This window comes from Mercenaria mercenaria, chromosome 5 (genome assembly GCF_021730395.1).
Source record: "Mercenaria mercenaria strain notata chromosome 5, MADL_Memer_1, whole genome shotgun sequence".
Classification (NCBI taxonomy): Eukaryota; Metazoa; Mollusca; class Bivalvia; order Venerida; family Veneridae; genus Mercenaria; species Mercenaria mercenaria.
In genome coordinates, this window is record NC_069365.1 from 40,946,501 (window position 1) to 40,965,690 (window position 19,190).

Consider the following 19,190-nt stretch of genomic DNA (forward strand, 5'->3'; position numbering starts at 1 on the left):
TCAACACAAAATAGTGGATTTACTTAAAAAAAGATGATAACTAATTCCAGACCTGCCAGCAATGTCCCCAGCATATATTCTTTGTCAAATTTGGCAGTGCATCTAGCATGACTTGAATCCCAGGACTTGAGTCATAGAGAAAAGATGAATTCTAGTTACTTTTGCATTTGGTCCAATAGTTCCTCCCAGATCGCAGTTTGGACTTATTTGTTCGAACCTTTGAACAGCCGGTTAAGCTATTGGTTGGTTAACTTTTAAGGCTATATGTCGACATTTTAGAAGAATTTGAAAAACAAATCGTTGAGTTAAGGACTGCCTTTATAGTAAAATAAAAAAATCCTGTCAAGACAAATATTTTGAATCAAGATCTAACCAGCAGGTAGGTTAACAGCCGGTTAAAGATTCGAACAACTGGACCATAATTGCCCAACAGTTGCTTAAGGCTGTACAGTACAGCAGCTGTGTCATAGAATTCTTCATAAAAAGTAATAAAAGTAGTCATACAATAATCTGAAAGTCTTGAGAAAGGTTTGCTATTACTACAATATTTCAACATTACAAAAGTGTGTATTGATCTTTCGGTTCCGATTCTTTCGATTAATCAAATCGGAGAGAGATCAGAATCGGACCGATTAATCGATTCCGCTTCAGCTGTCCGATTGCCATCACTAGTTAGTATAAAATCTCGTGTCACCAGTAATATAGATGGGCAACCCCACCATAAGATTGATACATATGTTAGTGAGAGGCCAATATAGTGTAAGATACACAAGTTGCTCCAGTTCTAGAAGCATGTCGGCGTGAAGTTAGCAGCAGAGCAGTAAAAGCAGTAAAACTGTTATCTCTGCTATACCGTTATATAGCAGTAACAGCAGTAATACAGCTACCACTGCAGGAACGTTCATGATAACAATTACTGCTCTTATTGTTGTTAGTTTTCGCAGTAACAACAGTATTACTGGGACAACTATCAGAGGAAACAACAGTAGTTGGAAATTGTACGATATGCAATATAAAATGAATTTTAGCAAATGTTCAGATCTGTAAAACATAAATAGGTTTTTTTTGTTGTTTTTTTTTCCTGTTTCAGGAAATGGGACCGAACCCCTCTTTAATACTGTTGTAATTCACAACGTTCAGGAGGGTTTAAGGATGCATTGCACGATGCCGTTATATAGTTGGTATACTGATCTAAAAGAGACTACATATTACATTGCCGACTGGTTTTCAGGATACCGACGGCAAACGTCAAAGAAGGCCTCATTACGAAACTGGAACATGTTTTGGTGCTTAAACGCTGCTGTATTCAGCGCCAAAACCGTATGAACGTGAGCCCAGATTTGATCACCTTTGGAGATACAATATAGAATTAGTTTAAACCATGTTTTTGTCCGAAGCGACATATTTGAACCATGCATGATTTGGTCCGCTTAGGTCATCGTCGAGGACTTAAAGCAATTTGAGCCGCACCATGAGAAAACCAACATAGTACGTTTTCCACCAGCATGGATTCAGACCAGTCTGCGCATCCGCGCAGTCTGGTCAGGTTCTGTGTTGCTCGCTAACGGTTTCTCTAATTGCAATAGGCTTTGAAGCGAACAGCATGGATCCTGACCAGACTGCGCAGGCTGGTCTGGATCTATGCTGGTCGCAAATGCACTATGTTGGTTTTCTCATGGTGCTGCACATTTATGCAGTATGTATCAACGAAGGATCTTACCAGTAAAATATTTTTATGCGATGTTAGTTTGATAATTGCTTTTGATATTTGTACTTTCGTCCACTAGTTTAGCATCAATGCAAAAAAATGTTTGAGAAATAACTTAGAATATCCACAGAACTGTGCATGAAATTGACCAGAAACTGAACTACAGTGCACTTGAATTGTTGTTTAAAGTTTAAAGCATAAATGCTGTATCTTTCGCATTATCTAAAGACTTGAACATCTATCCACCTTGTAAATGTTGATGAACATTATTGTTTTTATGTTTACAAGCGTCCTGCCGTCAGTAGAGACATTTTAATTATGTTCTACACACGACTTGGTAACTCATACGTATGACTTTGTATCTCATATGTATGACAAAGTATTCCATGTGTATGACTTAATAACTCACACGTACAAGTTTTTTTTGACTAACAAATTATCAACTCATACGTGTGACTTAACATCTCATACGCAAGACTTACTAACTCATACGTATGAATTAGCATCTCATACATAATTATGAATTACTAACTCATAAATATGACTTAGTACCAATGCGAGTGAGCTAATATATTATATGTACGAGTTACTCACAAATATGTACAACTTCATAACTCATACGTATGTCTTAATAACTAATATGTATGACATTTCTTACTAACTCAAACATACGACTAAGTAACTCATATGTATGACTTTCTAACTTTCTAATACGTATGACTTATTATCTCACACATATGACATAGTATCTCATATGTAGGACTACGTATCTTATACATACGGCTTACTTGCTCATATGTATAACTTATTAACTCACATGACTTAGTATCATAAACGTATGACTTCCTAACTCACCCGTATAAGTATGTTTCTCATATGACTGATTTAAATCTCTTACATACAACTTAGTATCTAATACGTACGACTAAGTATCTGACACCTACGACATGCATAAATGTCTAAATTTTAATGTCTTATCAGATATCTTATGACTCATATTGAAAATAGTCAATTTCCCCCCACATTTGGCAAGATATGTTTTATTCATATTCATTTACTTTCAATTCATTTGACCTTGGCTCGAAACAAAATAAAGCAGTAAATAAGAACCAAAATGCGTCAAAACTTCTTTAAACGTCAGCATATTGAATAGAAGTTCCGTCGGCAACGTATAATTAGCTATTTATTGAACAAACATCCAAGCAATCTACGTGGTTCAATGCATCTGCAAATGGTGTGAATTATATCAGTAACCTAATAATTATATTCCATTTTCTGACACATAAAAATGCCCAAAATTACGAAGCCGGTTCTTCGTTGACTTTTGAATTCGCATATAGTTATAATGGAATAGGAAGCAAGAATTAAACATTAAACACATTGTATTGAACATTTATGCTTCAGATTTGGACATTTAAACATTACCTTGTTGGTTTTCTTTATCCGGTTTCGACTTACTTGCGTTGCTAAATACGAAATTCATGGCAAAATTATGTTAAATACATAAATGTAGATTTTAAATTGAATGTATACTATTTTTCAAATTGAAACTAAAGTTCTTATAATATGACATACAAACTATGATCATCTTAGTTTTTTATAAATTGATCTACCATATATGGTAAAACCCTATTCTTGAAAGAACAAAGACGTCGTTGTGCCCAAAATGGTTGCAGTTTCACTAACGAGTTAAATTAAAGTGACTACATACTTTTGTTTGTTTTCATATTTCAGTCAGTGCCAGTGTTAATGTATTATCAAAATTTCTGTAAATAGAAATGTTGCATGAAAAATATAGTCCGCGTTGCATTTTCTGTAAAGAAACGTCTAATCCAAAACAACCTTTGTCGCACAAGCATCTGTTCTGTTGGAGTATACTTAAGAACAAGAAAAACACGCATGTGAGATCTTTCTTTTTTAATATTCGTTCAAACAATTGGTGGGTTAGGTTGTGTAAGCGTTACATTGCACAAAACATACATAAAACGAGAGAAAGCAAAGTCTGACATGGTCCTTGTCGCAGATGGACCGCAGAAAACAATAGATATTCCAAGTATGATTCCTAAAACCAGCATAATTACATATAGGTGGCGCTCTACAAATGCGTTTAAACGGTCAAACACGGTTATTCTCCGTCCCCTCCTAGGAAATATTCTTCTACCATCATCTGAAAAAAAGTTCAAACGTTAGTTCTTCAAACGGACTTGTTCACACATATTTGGTAAACATAAAATAACACTAAAATCTTAACCAATAAAGGTCGTAGCATAAACTGCCATATTACGGAATTTGTTAATATAGCGAAAACTTTAATATGAAAATGAAAACGCTATGTGTAGCATATTTATTCACCATATAGTTCTTGGGTACTATTTAACGCATTATTACAAAGTTGAAATACGTTATGTGCTTTTAATGAGCTTTTGTATGTACTCGTTTGCAATTTTGTATACATTTTTATGAGAAGAAATTAAGGTTTTAACAGTCCTGTGTTTTTTAGGGGTTTTTTTTAATTTTTTTTTTTTGTTATTTTCTTTTTTAGCAAGTCTTCGGCCTCCACACAAATTAAACAGTCCGATGTATTGTATATCCAGTTGGTCAATTACATAGCCAAATTTAGTCTTTATATTTACATTTTCGTTTTGTTTTCTCTAACAATCGAAGCTAATTGAGCGTTTTGACCTGTAGAATGTTGCTTAAACGTACCTTGTCCTTCCTTTCCACTGAAATATTCCAGCAATCTTTTAAAATGTTTGTTTACGGTTGCCATGAAACCAGACGAACCAAGGTCGCTAGTTTTCTCATCAAACAATCTGTAAAATAAAGAAAATTGACTATTTATTGAATATTTGTTTTTCTTAGATATTTACACATCCACGTTTTTTGACCAGCAACGTACCTCCATGAAACTTTTCCAAGGAATTCAGTGCTTCCGAGTGGTTAAGGTCACTGGCTGTTTGAAACCCTGCTTAGGGTCCCTGCAAAGATCATAGGTGGGCCGGTGGTCTATTGATAACACGCTTGACTGCCAATCCAGAGGTCCGGGGTTCGAATCCCGGTCCAGGAACTGGAAATTTCTGAGATGCTCTTGAGTGTCTCCCACCTGACTTAGAGGCATGTACTGGTTCTTCCCAGGAAAGATGGCTTCGTGTGTATCGGTGCTATACACCGGGCACGTTAAAGAACCAGACTGTCTATTCGCAAAGAGCAAAGAGCTAGGCTAAGTTCGCCGGACAGGCCTGTATCTCTCTCTGTTCTCTCAGTCTGTTCTGGGGGCTTTATCTCACTCTGTCCCTCTGGTCAGATCGCTGTGTCTGTACTAGTAGAGGATGAATTTCGCGCCCTGTGTGGCTGCGTTTTCTATATGTAGAGCGCCTTTGAACGTGGTGTTTATTATGAAAAGGGCGCTATATAAATCTGGTATAATAATAATAATAATAATAATAATAATCATCATCATCTTTAATGTAGGAAGTCGTCCAGCTGGCTAACGGAACGTTTGTGGCATTTTCTAAATGCCACCTCGTGCTTGAAATAATACCCGAGTGACACATGAAAGTCGCCATATGACTTATAATTTTGAGGGTGTGACATTATCTACTCCACCCACTTCCATAAGAATGAATAAAATGAAGAATTCCTATTTCTGAGATAGTAAATATAATAAATGCGTAACACTGCATTCTGTATAATGCGCGTCAGTGGCATAGCAGAACACGGTGAGAGGCATAAGCTGCCGACAATTAGATCTTTAAAGAGAACAAATTTCAAAGGACCAGCATATATAAATATCGTAATGTTAACCAATGACTTATTAAGCAAACTATTTGCATAAATACAATCTCAAAAGATACCTTTCCCTGCAGAAGGCGAAATTTTCTTTCAGAATTGTTAGCCCATCCAGTACTGTTCTCATTTCGTCCATATAATCGCTATCACGTGACCGTGCTCCTTGTTCAAAGAAGGCGCCATGCAGACGACCGATGAGTTCCTCTATGTGGTCCCTAAACTCATTCCTGTCCAAATTGCTGCATAAGGACAACTGAAAAAAATGGATTGGCCTAATGACAACTTTTGAGAAAAGGGATGGAATAAATAGAATAAAACATATCTTCTGAATTTTTGTTTCGTATGAATTCCCATAGGCAGCATTCTTAGCCAAAACAGACGTTCAACCACAAAGAAAAAATGGCAGACCTATGCAAGAACGCACGGACATATACAGTCGGATTGTGGATTTTCAATACAACTGGAAGAGGAGCACCCTAAGCACCTACATGCGCATGATTTCAGGCATGGACGCTAACTCGGATATAGTCACTGAGCTTCTACAAGGCAAACTGTGCACCCCCTACAATTCAATATAGCCGAAAGTCAAATATTTCTTTTAGTACTGTATAAAAGCGTCAGATATCATTTCGAATGAAATATGTTCACAAGTTACCAAACTTTATATTATTAAAGTATGATTATGAATTCATGAATATGTAGAAAATATAATGTAAATATGCAACCATGAAAGAAACTGAGTTTGTTCTTCTGTGATCATTTGACTTTCTGTGCTTGCTATTTAAATAAATTTGAATAGAAATAAACAGAAAACATAAACCCATTAATCTGTTTATAAAATTATCTAAGTTATAACGCACTTTTACTAACCAGTGTTTCTATTCTGTTAAGAAACATATATTTCGCCTCGTTGATGATCGTTTCTGGAGGGATGTCATCTTTTGGTAACGCGTTAGTGGAAATAGTTCTCTCGATGTCTTCATACAGCCGATGAATATTGGCAGATAAAGCTGAAATGTATCAGAAGGTAGCCGAAACAATTTATATAACTTTGACTGTGATTCATTGCAGACCTGGAGCGCCAATGTAAAATACAGATTTATACCGAATTCAAGCGATTTGAATGATAAGTATCTTAAATGTATATATTTTGTAACCATGGTAATCTTAACCCTAACCTTTAGTCAGCATAGTATACATATTATACACTAAATGCGTGCAGACATGCACATTATTTGCGTATTTTACCGTGCGCTCCAATAGATAATCACTTCCGGACATGCGCAGAAGACCGCTCCAGCTCTGCAATGAGCAACATCAGACCCGTACGTTATGACAATCGTTAATTTTGTGCAATAATGTTTTCTCGTATATTCCGGCATCCTTCGACCAGAACGCGGAGAATACGAAATCTGACGGGAAATGCCGACGATTGTCATTAAGGGTCACATAACATAGAGGATAATTGTTGGTTTCGGTGTAATATCACGTTATAATTTCACCGAGTGGGCACCAAAAGTGATATTTTCACGAGTGGCGCAGCCACGAGTGAAAATAACAACTTTTGGTGTTCACGAGTGAAATTACCGTGATATTACATCCATACCAACAATTTTTCTGTTTATTTTATGTCTAAAACTCTACTGTTGTTGTGTTTGTTTCAATAAAATGTCGAAATTTGCGGGAAATTTTATCAGGAAGCATCGCAAAGATGACGTCATTTTAACGACGTCATCGTCATATTGTTTCCGGCTTTCAGTACGCTCGGTAAACTTTTTGACGTTAATCCGGGTATCAGATTTGATAATTTTCACTGAGTGGCCAGTGAGTTTATCAGGATATAATTCACCGTTATATTTCGATAAACCACCGAAAAACATAAAATAAATACAGTTAATTATGTAATTTACAAGTCGTAAATACCTCCTCAACACATGTATTTAAAATTTACCTGGGTCCACTCTTATTACAGGGATTTCTTTTGAAGAATACAATTAAGCAGTAAAATTAAATTCTGTGTAAGATTTTTCATAAATACAAAACATTCCTTTTACGTTTTTAAGTTGACATGGGTCTTTTAAAATTATGCGTATAATGATTATATATGGATATGCCAGATAAGAAGAAATTATTTATAGTCTCTGTCACAAGGCCGATCGTGTAAATAACAATAGTATAGCTGTTTCATTGAGATGAAACAGTACTTTGATGTATGAAAAACTAAAGCACTCACCTATCCATATTTCCCTTTGAAACTCGTCTTCTAAAGTTTGTACTGCACTATTCGTGTTATCTTCTTTCTCGTCTGCTTCGTTGTTTTGAACAGTTTCAGTTTTTATTTTGTCGGTGTCAATGTGAAATGAACGCTCGTCTGTGTTCCGTTTGTGCTCTATTGAACTTTCTAAGTGTACTTCTATCTGGCTTGACTGCTCATTTCTATTGATCCCTATGTGCTCCCTAAAAATCTCTGTTTGAATACCTGTGCTGGATCTTGTCTGAATTTCTGAACTATTGAAATCGGCTGTATTGTCTTCTTCGCGGTGTTTTATTTCTTTTCGTTTAAAGACATAATTGTGCTGGGTTTCAGCACTCTGTTTAGGTTTTTCTGCATGGATGGTGTCTTCGTCGTTATCTTTTTTAATGTCTACATCTACCTTGTGGATTTTCTTTGTGATTGTTTTAAACATTTCTTGTCCCTCTGAGTTCAGGTTAACCTGACTGCTGTTCTCGTATTCTCTAATTTCTTTTGTTTCTCGCGTGACCGTATCCTTTTGGTGGCCGTCAGCACGTTGAGTTTGATGTGTGATATGTTTTTCTGCCTGACTTTTTGCTTCATTTCCAATTACTAAAGGCGAATTCTCCTTTTCAGTCTGTGTCAGCATTTGTTTCTCTTGTGTGATGTCTGCCTGACAACATTTATTATCAACTGGAAAGATTCTCTGCCTGATCACTTTGAAAATTAGAAGTTCTTCTTCAGTGCGATTTGCCCGGTTGTCATCATCGTAATTCTTAATTTCTCTTATTTCATGTTGTTTAATTGTGTTTTTTGTGAATGTATTACTTTCAGAGCCACCAGGATGTGTTAACTGATGCATCTGATGATTAACAAGTTCTTCAAATCTTGATTGGTTTTCTTCTTTCGATTTAAAACCAATTACGTCTTGTTGGTGATCTTTATCTTTCATGGACCGCTCCTTTCCTTTATCTGATCCATTTGTATAGAGGCTTAGGGCGAATTCTTCCCGTGTATCTTCAGAAGAACTGGGACCGGCAGTGTCTATCCTATGGGGATTCCTTGATACCCACATTCTTTTGTCGGTGTCACTGTTCTGTACTTTATCAAGACAGTAACTTTCCTTGTTTCGATTTGATCTAGACCGATACCTTTTACCATGTTGAAACAAATCAAGTTGTTTGGTTTCTTTTTTGCGACAACTTGCACAATATTCTTCACTCTTGGCGATTTCGTTTAGACCGACTGGAGAAAAACGCTCAGTTTTGTCATTCGGTGTAGAATGAGCTAGCGGTTGCTGGTTCATATCACCTGACGAATCGAACAAGAATGTGGAACTTCCACTCGACAGTGTCGGGCTTCTAGAGGGAACACTATTATCAGAAAGTGCATATTGTGTGAAATTTCTGCGCTCTTCAGGAAAACCCTGCTTCTGAACGGGATCAGCTGACGTTTTAAATTCGATTTCTTTAGCAGGTATTCGATATTTGCCAAGGTCCTTTCTTGTGTTTGTCTCAATTTTGTCATTAAAGGCTGTTGGCGTCTTTTGTGTTATACTAACAGGGGGGTTCTCTACGTAGCATTCTATTGCTGGTGTAGCATATTTCCCACGTAACGGTTTTCTAGGGGATAGTGACTCTTTGAACTTTTCCATCTTCGGTGAAACAGGACTTTCTGAACCTCTTCTTATGGCTGTGTGATCGCTTAAATGACTTTTTTCCAGTATAGGACTTTCTGTTCCGCTTCTTCTTGACGATGTAGGACAGATTCCTCGCTGTCTTTCAACTTTAGGACCTCTTACTGCCATTGTTCGACTGACTGTCTGATTTCTTGCCAAATTAGGAATTTCCGCACTTATTCTTGTCGCTTTAGAAGTGACTGTACGATTTCTAGCCACTTCAGAACTTTCTGTGTCCCTTCCTGTCGACGTAGGACTGACTGCTTGATTTCTTGCCAAATCAGGACGTTTTGCATTTCGTTTTTCCAAATTAGGACTTTCTGCACCTATTCTTGTTGATTTAAGACTGATTGCACGATTTCCCGCCAATTCATGATTTTCTGTAGCTCGTCTGGCAAGTGTAGGACTGACTGTTTGATTTCTTGCCAAATCAGAACTTTTTGTATCAGTTTTTACCAATGCTGACGTTTCAAATTCGATTTCTTTAGCAGGTATTTGATATTTACTAAGGTCCTTTCTTGAATTATTTTGCAGATGACCTGATGTTTTGGATTCGCTTTCTTCAGCATGTATTCGATATAGGCCTATGTCTTTTCTGGATTTATTCTGCAGATAAGATGATATTTTGTTTCCACTTCCATCGGCAGATTTACAAAATAGACAGACTGCTCTCGCATTTTCTGCGGAAGATTCTTCTGGCGATTGTGTTGGGCTACTAAATACTGGTCTTTTAACAGTATCGCGAGTTTCAGAAGGTTGGTCATCAGAAACTGGGGAAACAAGAGACTGAAATTCTGTTTGAGGTTCAGGTTTTCGTGGCTCTTGATATGATTGGCTGAAATCAGTGTTTACATCGATAGGCTGATAATCTTTTTCTTTGCGATTATATTTTACTCTAGTTTGAGTATGATGAGACACAGTTGGATATTCCTTAACGGCTAAAGCCAGTTTGTTAGTTATGTTATCATTATACGGTTCTTTAAATCTGTCTGTCTCCATCATGACTATGTCTGTGGTAGGATTTGTATTGCTATGCTGTTTAGGTACTGACGTAAACCTGCTCTGTATCATTTGCTCTCTTGTGTTTGTCCCATGTTTGTCATTCAAGGCTGGTGGCGTCTTTTGTTTTATACTTCTAACTGATTTAAAAGAATCGGCTGTTTCAGTGGGGTCCTCTACATAGTATTCTATTGCTGGTGTAGCATATTTCTCACGTAATGGTTTTCTAGGGGATAATGACTCTTTGATCTTTTCCATCTTCGGTGAAACACTTCTGTTATAGACTTCCAATCTGTCTACCATCTTTTGCAGTCTTCTTTCTACAGGACTTTTAACCGAAGTTGGTCTTAAAGCAAAATCATCAGCTGCATCTGTATAACTTTGTCCCAAATATTCCTTCCATACTGGAGATCTGCTGCTTCTTTTAGGTGATATTCCATTTGAAGAGAAATTACCAGCTCCATTTATATGACCATGTCCCAAATGTTCCTTCCATACTGGAGATCTGCTGTTTCTTTTAGGTGGTATTCCATTTGAGGGAAAATTATTAACTCCATCTATCTGACCATGCCCCAAGTATTCCTTCCATACTGGAGATTTGGTATTTCTTTTAGGTGATATTCCATTTGAAGAATAGTCATAAGTCAGTTCTTCGTCTTTAAAGTTGTTTCTAAATGACATCGGACTTCTACCATCATGTACGCCTGATCTGTCTATTGCAATATCTTCCCTAGGCAGTAAAGGACTTTTAGGGATATTTCTTGTTGATGTTGGATTTTCAACGCTGTTTCGTCCCATCTTAAGATGTTCTACACCACTTCTTGCCAGCATGATACTTTCTGCCTTGCTTCCTGACAATGTAGAATTTTCTGCACGTTTTCTTTCAGATAAATGCCGTTTTGCACCTCCGCTTGTAAATCTGGACTTTGTCTCATCAATTCTTGCTGAAACAGGACTTTCTATACCTCCTGTTGCCGAAGTAAGGCTTTCTATAGCATTTGTTGCCAATTTAGGACTTTCTACAGCACCTTTTGCCAATGCAGGACTTTCTGCACCACCTCTTGCCAATGTAGGACTATCTACACAATTTCCTCTGGCTGTTGAACTTTCCGGACCTCGTCTTTCCAATGTAAGGTTATCTATATCACTTCTTGCCATTGAATAACTTTTTATAACATTCCTTGTCGGTGTTATACTTGCTGCATCACTTTTTGCGAATGCCGTACTTTCTACATAGGTTCTTGTCGATCTTGGACTTTCTGCACCCCTTTTTGCAGTTGCAGGACTGTTCGCACGATATCTTGCCAATTCTGAATTTTCTGCAATTTTTCTCTGCAATTTAGGACTTCCTGTATCTCTGCTTGATAATGTAGGACTTTCACTTCCACTTCTCGCCAAAATGGGACTATCTGTACCTCTTTCTGCGAAAATATAATTTTCTTCATATCTGCTTGCCAATGTAGGACTGACTGCATACTTTCTGTCTAACTCAGGACTTTCTGTACCTCTTCTTTTCGATGTAGGACTCTTTGAACGACTTCTTGACAATATGGGACTTTCTGTGTCTCTTCTTAACAGCATAGGACTATCTGAACTTTTTCTCTCAAAATTAGATCTTTCCATACTTCTTACTGCCAATGTAGGACTCATTGCATTGTTTCCTGCCAACTCACTTCTTCTTGCTGATGTAGGAGTGATTGCACGATATCTTGCCAGATCTTGGCTATTTACACCTCTGCTTGTCAACGTAGGACTTATTGATCGATTTCTTGCTAATTCAGGACTTCCTGAACCTCTTCTTAAGGCTGTGTGATTGTTTAAACGACTTTTTTCCAGTATAGGACTTTCTGTTCCGCTTCTTCTTGACGATGTAGGACTGATTCTTCGCTGTTTTTCAGCTTCAGGACTTTTCACACCTCTTCCTGCCGTTGTTTGACTGACTGCCTGACTTCTTGCCAAATTAGGACTTTCAGCATCTATTCTTGCCGCTTTAGAAGTGACTGTACGATTTCTAGCTACTTCATAACTTTCTGTGGCCCTTCCTGTCGACGTAGGACTGACTGCTTGATTTTTTGCCAAATCAGGACTTTTTGCATTTCGTTTTCCCAAATTAGGACTTTCTGCACCTATTCTTGTTGATTTAGGACTGGTTGCACGATTTTTCGCCAATTCAGGACTTTCTGTAGCTCGTCTGGCAAGTGTAGGGCTGACTGCTTGATTTCTTGCCAAATCAGGACTTTTTGCGTTTCGTCTTTCCAAATTAGGACTTTCTGCACCTAGTCTTGCTGGTGTAGGACTGATTGCACGATTTCTCGCCACTTTAGGACTTTCTGTAGCTCGTCTGGCAAGTGTAGGGCTGACTGCTTGATTTCTTACCAAATAATGACTTTTTGTATCTGTTTTTACCAATGTAGGACTTTCAACACCTCTTTTTGTCGATGTAGTACTGACTGCTTGATCGCTTAACATTTTAGAATTCTCTGTACTTATTCTTTCAACAATAAAATTTCGTGTAGTACTTTCTAGAACACGTCTTTCAGATAAAGGAGCTTTGGCACGATTGCTAGTTACAATAGGACTTTCTGCATGTTTTCTTTCCGATGTTGGACTTTTCGTATCACTTTTTGTTACTGCTGCTCTTTCTACACTGATTCTTCCAAGACTTGATGAAGTTGGATTTTCTGAAAGAATTCTTGCCAATGGTGGGCTTCTTACTTCAACATTTTGGGTCGATGATGAGCTTCTATTTGTTCCACTAAACGGCGGACTTTGAGCACCAGTTCTAATCGATAATGGGCTTCTAGTATTATATCTTTTGGGTGGTGAACTTACCCCACTACTTAGGCCCAGTGGCGGGCTTCTAGCATCGTATCTATTGGAAACTGGACTTGATCCACTTCTTCGGTCAAATGCCAGGCCTCTAGTTTCATACGTACTGGGTGATTGACTTGCTCTACTACTTCGGCCCAATGCTGGACTTCTGGCGTCATATCTGTTGACTGGACGTCCTCCATCACTTTGGGTTGATGGTGATCTTTTAGCACCGTTTCTAATGTGTAACGGACTCGATGTGCCATTTTCAGACGACGATGAAGCTGAAGCACTGTTTTGACTTCGGGGACTATCATTTTCTAAAACAGGACGTACAGTAATAGTAATAGCAGATGAAGGACTTCGTGCATACCTTTTTGTCAATATTGGACTCCTAGTATCGGTTGTATCGTTTGTAGTCAAAGTACGGTCTGAGGTACGCTTAATAGTGAGTAGAGGAATTCCAGCGGGATGTGCAGTGAACTCGGGTCGCCCGTTCATGTTTTCGGACGATTCAAGATTCTTGTCTACACCTGTACGGATTTCATCAGAGAGTGGTACGACAGCTTTTGATGCATTTACACTATTACTTGAATTGGAAAACTTATCATTTTCACCACTTAATCGATGTATCACCTTCTCCCCATTAGACATATTTTGATATCCTATCTTATTGATTTCATCGGCGTCTTGGTCTCTTGCTGACTTTGCCCATTCATTGTGTTCGATTTTTCTATATTGTCGTATTTTGATTCTAGTAATTTCAGGTGTTTTTATAACCTTTCTTTCACTTTCTAAGTCAGCTTGGTCGGAGATATCTACCTTTTCGCTGCCTATGGCAGGAATATCGATTTCGGTATTACCTATTCGTCTTATTTCTCTACTTGAGATATTAACAGATACATTTCTATTAGGGTCCCTTGTGCTGTCTATTAGACGATCTATTTGGGAGGAGACTAATTTTGAGTATCTATTTTGTAAAGAATATTTTAGTTTGTCCAAATTCCTCTCTACTGCATCTATGGTTTCTTCCATAAGCCTCCCTTCTACCAGCGCATTGTCTGGAAAACAACAATTTTGGATAACTTGTTAAAGGGAAAAAACAATAACACACTCTACTGTTTGGCCCACCTACGTCGAACAGGTTTTTTTTTTCGTGAACTTGCAATACTCGGATAACTGTACTTGTGATGGGATCTTCTTAATGTAAGATAATACCTTTAATTATTTTTATTTTATGGCCAAAAATATATTTTGCCATTATAAACATTAGGCGAAATCACAATGTCAAAACATTTTTACGAAATGTTTGCATAGAAATGTTGCTTCTATGCTAACAAAGATATAATAAATAAAGTCAAAATTTACAATGGAAAATGCCACATCCATTTAGTCTTTTGACAAAAAATTTAAATGAGATCAAGATACTTTGAAAATTAAAAAAGTTCTTATTACTACTCTCGCACAACTTTAGAATGACATATATAGTGTCAATAGTATTGTCTTATATCTAACCCTTATCATGCTGGACACGATTGATTCTGCCTTTGCGACCATTGTAGATCATGACCAGCCTGCACATCTGTGCAGTCTGATCATGATCTGCTCTGTTCGCCATTCAGTCAGTATCTTTTGGTAAGCACCCCTTTTAACAGTTAATGGTACTGTTCAAATTGAAAGATGGACAAATTCATTATAGAAATTTAGGAGGGTAAGGGTTAAAGAGAAATAAGGGAAAACCTTGTTACAGAAAAGGTGGACCAAGCAGTTATTAAATTCAATTTGAATCAATTAAATTAAACCCTTTATTACTTTATTAATGTTCACAAGCTCAAATATTTCAACATTCTAAATGTTTGAAGTGATATTTAGCCTTTCAGAAACACATGGTTCGTATAAACGTATCGCGTATAGTATCTTCCTGTAAAAGAAAAGGTACAACACAATACTGAAGAATCATTTAGTGCGTACGTACCCAAGAACTCGATGACTTTTAATAACATACAGAACGGTCATAGAGTTCTATTGCTAACGAAACAATTAAACAGAAGCAGTGTCTAACAAATAATTTAATACATTTAAGATACAATAAAATGAGCTAAACATGACGTCTTCAGAAAAAGACTACTTAACTTAAATGCGTCTGTAGGACACAGGGTGTGACCCCATTGGTACATCTGTCACAAATAAGGGCCAATAATTGAAATGTTTGCAGTCTTAAGGGGGTATAGCCTCAACAAACATTTTATATAAAGGATTTATTATTCTAGGCCATATATTTTTGAGCTATGAGCATCACAAACAAAAAATCCACTATTTTTGCTATTTCAAGGGTCGTAATTCTGTAATTAGCGCTAAAATCTCAAGAAGAATGCAAAGAGTGCAAGGTCACATCATGATAAAACTCGTGCAAGGTTTCATGAATTTACATCAAATACTTTTTGAGTTAGGCATGTCATCAGGTGGAAATGGGCATTTTATACTATCTAAGGGGCCTTAACTTTGGATATAGGGGGTGGCGCCAGAAGAAAAATAGGAGGTGCACAAGTTAATATCATGATCATGATAAAGATTCTTGCAAGTTTTCATCAATTTATATGAAATACTTTTTGAGCTTGGCGGGTCACAAGGTGAACTGTGCATTATTTTACCATTTCAGGGGCCATAACTCTGGAAACAGGGGGCGGAGCCAGACGAGAAATAGAAGGTGCGCAAGTTTATATCATGATAAAGACTCATGCAAGGTTTCATCAATTTATGTCAAATACTTTTTTGAGCTATGCGCGTCATAAACTTTTTTCGGACGGACGCACGGACAAGACCAAATCTGTATGCCCCACCACTCATAGTTTGGACACAAAAGTGAGTACTCTGAAAGTGACTAGTGGCACGAACTTATTGACGTGAGTTTTTTTGCCAGATATTCTTAGAAATACTCATGAGTTCTGCACATCGTCTTGATGAGGTGAGCATTTGACCCAAGTTTCATGAAAATCCTTCAAGGGGTTTAGGAGATACAGAGCGGACAAAAATGGATGGCTCAACCCTTTGACCTTGAGTTGTGACCTTGACATTGAGCCGACATGGCTGACTCATCAGTTCTGCACATTGTCTTGATAAGTTGATCATTTGGCCCAAGTTTCACGAAAATCCGTCTAGGGGTTTAAGTTATGTAGCGGACACAATTGTTACGAATGGACGGACGGACGGAAGGGCGAACGGGCGGAGACCATTCCTATAACCCCAACCACTCGTGGCGGGAGATTTATAATGCAGAAAATTTACATTCTTCTTGCATTTTCACCAATATCTAACTTTTGTTTTCAGCCACTTTATCATTTTTCAGTGTCGTATATACATTCCACAAACTTGGCGGAAATGAACATGTTGAAAGATTTCACCTAAACTGTGTGAGAGCAGCTTCAAATAAAGCAATTTTATTGATTTAGCTGGAACATTTGTACATTGACGAATCCTTGTCTTCTGATTTTGTATTCGTATGCGTATCAACGTGCAGTCAGCCCCGATTCAGGGCCGCCGGGCCCGTGCCCCCCTCCCCTCCCAGATTAGTGGAAGTACCTATACTCAATCAAGATGCACCTCTATTTTGGCAAAATAATATTTTCCAAAATTTAGACCAAGAAACGCACCAGAAGCCAACCATTTCATACCTGTATTGCATAATTACCCTCCCCCCCACCCCCACCCACTCAATTACCTAAATATTTAGACCTAAAATGCCTGTATTTCAAACATTTCTAGGATGAAACCCCCCCCCCCCCCCCTCCACCTCCCTCCTCAAATGAGGGAAGTACTCCCACCAGTAAATACACCAGAAGCCACCATTTCATACCTGTATTTTTTAAAAAAATCCAGTGGGGAGACCCCTCTAATCCCCCTAAAATGGGCAGAGGCCCCATCAAATAAGCGCTATGTTCACCGGCGGTGACGTCTTCGTCCTAGACTGGTGCATGCCCCCATCCCACTCCCCCCACCCCAGTCAAATATTTCTGGATTCGGGCCTGGCATTAATGTCTAATCAGAAGTAATATTCGATAACTTTTTTTATTTCACAACGAAACGCGTGTGAGAACTTATTTTCTAAGTTTTCTAACCATTTACTATACGACTATCATGGTTGACAAAAAGTTTTGTTTTTTTTTCTAAATATTTGGTGTTGAAAGAAAAGTCAAAACAAAAAGAAAAATGTTTACTTAAGAATACTTTCAATTCTTTGGTGTTCATGCCTAGTAAATCGTGCCTTCAAGTCAATATATGAACATTAATAACAGAAAATTATTTATTTGCCGAAGTAGTAAAATAGTCCGACTCTACTTTTTTGAAGTCTACTGTTGTTGTTTTTTTTCATTAACAATAAAAAAAAATGTTGAGAATTTTTTTATAAATGTGTTATTGTCAACATATTTCTGATTTCCAGCGTAATTCTACTTTCTTGTGAAGTTCATTTTAAGAATCTTAAGCAAATAAACAAACAAACATGATATATAAAAGGCTAACAGCATGGTAATATTAAAAAATATCAACAACAACAACAACAACAACATATTCAACAAACTGTACATAACATATGCCTTTGATTAAAGAACAGTGTACATTAGTATATAAACATAGATACTTCGAAGTCCATGCCAAGTTCTGTACTATTGGTGTTGTTGTAAGGATATGCAGATTCATAAAGCTTTAAGGAGTACTGAATAAAAGTATTTTATTTAAAAAATCATTGTCTGGATTCTAAGCTGTATGAAAGAGCCTATAAATCTATCAAAGATTTCGATGAAGTAATTTGTTAACCTAGTGCAATTTTGATTAAGTATCATTTAGAAAACTGAAAATAGTTTTTACTGGAAAACTAAAAGTTGTTATAGTATTTTAAATAAGGAAAAATATATCATAAAAAAAATAAGAATGAAGTTTTGTAAATTATAGTTTTAGTATGGGGATAAAAACGTAACAGATTAGCAGTAGGCCTAAGAAAACAATACATCATTGACAACACATTTGATCTAAAGAATTAAAATTTAAGCAAAATTAAAAACTATCCTAGTCGTTTCTTAACACCTGAACAATCAAACTTAATGCTTTAGCTAGCTATTATTATTAATTTCTGGTTTTAAGTGTACTAAATATATATTTGATAATAGGTCACTGACGTTTCCCTAAAAACACATTAATGGTCATATAAAATAAAGATATTTTATTAACATATTATAAAAATATTTATTAACGCATTTACCAGACATGACAAGGGTCTCTTTTTCTATGAATGGTGTCTTAGTGGATGCTAGAAGAAAGTTTTGATCACAAGAAATAATCAATCAAATAACACTACCATGCACTCCAAGGCGTCAAAAACTGCAGTTAATGGATGTTTTACAAAATGCTTACCTAGCCCATGGTGGTGATTTGCCTCCTGTGAAAATGGCATCACTCCATTGTAATCAATGCACTTTTCGTATTTTTGGTTTAATTCATTTTGAAATAACAAATTAGTTCGTGTGTTGAATGTGTTGCCCTTGGTCTAACAAAATGTCGTCTTGGTAACAACTGTTGACGACGTCATCAGACTGTGTGACGTCGCTCATTTAGACTGGACGTCGGGGTTTACTCGACGTCGGTGAATTAGTGCAGAATGCGACGAAATGCAATATTTAGAGTTGTTCTTTTTTAAGAGTTCTGCGATGAATAGATTCTAATATTTTTTTCCGAGGCATCTTGCCCACAAGGCGTTCAACGTCTGACTGGTACAGCCCATAACTTATAGTAAGTAATGCTTTCTTTTTGAAATACCCTGGTTTAGTGGGAAGTGTCTAGGAACTTGTACCTGATTCCGCCGGCGGTGTCTATCTTTCTGCCCCTGCTTGATATGATGTAGAAAAAAAATGTATCAATTGAAGCTGCCAGTTAAGGGGAAGCCAATGTCATTACGGTAATACTGTGGAAAAGAACCGTTT

The 19,190-nt window shown here is 37.1% G+C and overlaps 1 protein-coding gene across 1 annotated transcript; it reads right to left on the reverse strand.

Moving 5' to 3' along the window:
* Positions 1-3,610: 3,610 nt before the first annotated feature.
* LOC123556986 (serine/arginine repetitive matrix protein 2-like) lies at positions 3,611-18,784 on the reverse strand. Its single transcript, XM_045348141.2, has 6 exons — positions 18,625-18,784; positions 7,731-14,279; positions 6,368-6,507; positions 5,563-5,750; positions 4,415-4,521; positions 3,611-3,875 (listed from the first exon to the last, which is right to left on the reverse strand). Exons 1-6 carry the CDS (start codon positions 18,662-18,664, stop codon positions 3,637-3,639), a joined length of 7,263 nt encoding a protein of 2,420 aa, XP_045204076.2. The 5' UTR covers positions 18,665-18,784; the 3' UTR covers positions 3,611-3,636.
* Positions 18,785-19,190: the final 406 nt, after the last annotated feature.